The following is a 1867-nucleotide window of genomic DNA, read 5'->3' as shown; positions in this document are numbered from 1 at the left end:
CATCAGCTCTACTGGTTAAACTGGTCTGAAGCTCAGTCTCATCAGCTCTACTGGTTAAACTGGTCTGAAGCTCAGTCTCATCAGCTCTACTGGTTAAACTGGTCTGAAGCTCAGTCGTCTTCCAGCAGACGGGGGATGAAGTGACTGCTGTAAAATTCAACCAGCTGAAAAAGATGGAGAGAAGTTTTCATGAAGCTTTACTTCACATAAACACACAGATCAAAGCTGTGATCGATCAGCTGATCAGTTTCTGCAAACAACAAATCTTCTCATTTTCATAGTTTCTCTGCTACAAAATAAACGGTGATGTTGAGAAACTGATGTTTGTGTAATTTAGTGAACCAAACAGCTGATCAGCCGAGATGATAATCAACAGATTGATCAATACTCAAACTGATCACTGCTGCAGCTCAGATCAGTATTTACATACATGTAGAGGTTTCGCAGTAAAAAGATGAAAGACTCAATTAGCAGAACATGAAAATAGAAAGACTGCAGATGAGAGTAGATACTGATCCCTGATTGGAAGTTAGTCGTTGATGCTGCAGCATCACAAAGACGGAAACATGTCAGGATGATAGAATCCACGTCTGACGGATCAGTACCTCACACCAAGCCCTAGTGTCATTATTTCAGCTGTCCTGAAGTACTCGAGTAAATGTACTTTTCTTCATAGGTAGCTTCAGAGTTCAAACATGGTTCAGGGGAGCTCTGTGTGAAGCGAAGCGTGTCGCTGCTGTTTGTTGTCCTGAACGCCACCTTTGGCTGCTGCAGGCAGAGACGCTGCTTCACACTGAACATCAGCTGAACATCAGCCCAGCGTTATCTGAGCATCTGCTGCAGACCTGCTGTGTGTCTGTTTGAACAGCAGCTCAGAGGAAATTCAGCAGCGACGGCATCAGATAACAGCAGCAGCTTTTATTCAGCCCATCGATCAGAGCCGTAGGTGTGACAGCAGACGGACCAGCACCATGTATTATTCATTCAGCAGACCAGAGGCCATGTACATGAACCGCCAGGCGGTCTGAAGGGAAGCACCAGAACCAGACGGTGAATACGCTGTCTGGTTTTACAGGAGGCTGGAAGTATGTCAGCATCTTCAGTAAAATGTACTCAAAGTATTAAAAGTACTCGAAGCAGAGCACTCAGTATTTTACTGTTCTCCTTGTTTTAGTTCAAACTTGTGATTGTTTTCACTGTTGATCAATTATTTGTGTTGTTGTTGCTGTAATTGTTATTGATGTTGTTTATGTTGTTGTTGTTTATTTTGTTGATGTTTATGTTGTTGCTCACATTGTTTATGTTGTTGTTTATGTCATTGATGTTTATATTGTTGTTTATGCTGTTTACATTGTTTATGTTGTTGTTTACGTTGTTTACGTTGTTGTTTACATCGTTTGTGTTGTTGATGTTGTTTATGCTGTTGTTTACATTGTTTGTGTTGTTGTTTATGTTGTTGTTTATATTGTTGATGTTGTTTATGTTGCTGACGTTGTTGTTGTCGGTGATGTTGTTCATTGTTGTTGTTTTGTTGTTATTGTTGTTGTTGATGTTATATTTGCGGGCTGCAGGTGGATCAGTGTTTAGCACCGTTAGCGGCTCACAGCTAGAAGGTCGCCGGTTGGCGTCCCGGTGAGGACACCCGGGATCTTCCTGTGTGGAGTCTCCATGTTCTCCCCGTGCAGCGTGGGTTCTCTCCTGGGGCCTGGACTAGAAGCAGGATCTGGGGTTAGCGAGGTATCTTCAGGGTAAATCCTGGGTCTTCAGTCCGACGATGGTGGTTCTCTTCTTACCGGGTCCATCACCATGGTAACCTAGCTGAACGGCTAACCTGCTCCGCAGCAGGTTCTGCTGGAGGTTGAGACCA

General features: G+C 43.6%; 1 protein-coding gene across 2 annotated transcripts in view; it reads left to right on the top strand.

Annotated features, from left to right (window-relative positions):
• tph2 (tryptophan hydroxylase 2 (tryptophan 5-monooxygenase)) overlaps positions 1-1867 on the top strand; it is an 11117-nt gene that overhangs the window by 1252 nt on the left and 7998 nt on the right. Inside the window, exon 2 of one of the 2 annotated variants that reach the window (XM_008294387.1) lies at positions 689-698. The exons of the other annotated variant lie outside the window; for it this stretch is intronic. Coding sequence (XP_008292609.1) covers positions 689-698 — 10 coding nt within the window. The remainder of the gene's footprint in view (positions 1-688; positions 699-1867) is intronic. 2 annotated transcript variants of the gene reach the window in all.

Source organism: Stegastes partitus, unplaced genomic scaffold, assembly GCF_000690725.1.
Source record: "Stegastes partitus isolate 25-593 unplaced genomic scaffold, Stegastes_partitus-1.0.2 Scaffold958, whole genome shotgun sequence".
Classification (NCBI taxonomy): domain Eukaryota; kingdom Metazoa; phylum Chordata; class Actinopteri; family Pomacentridae; genus Stegastes; species Stegastes partitus.
Note: the sequence above shows the minus strand (reverse complement) of the source record. Positions and strands in the feature narration are given on the sequence as shown.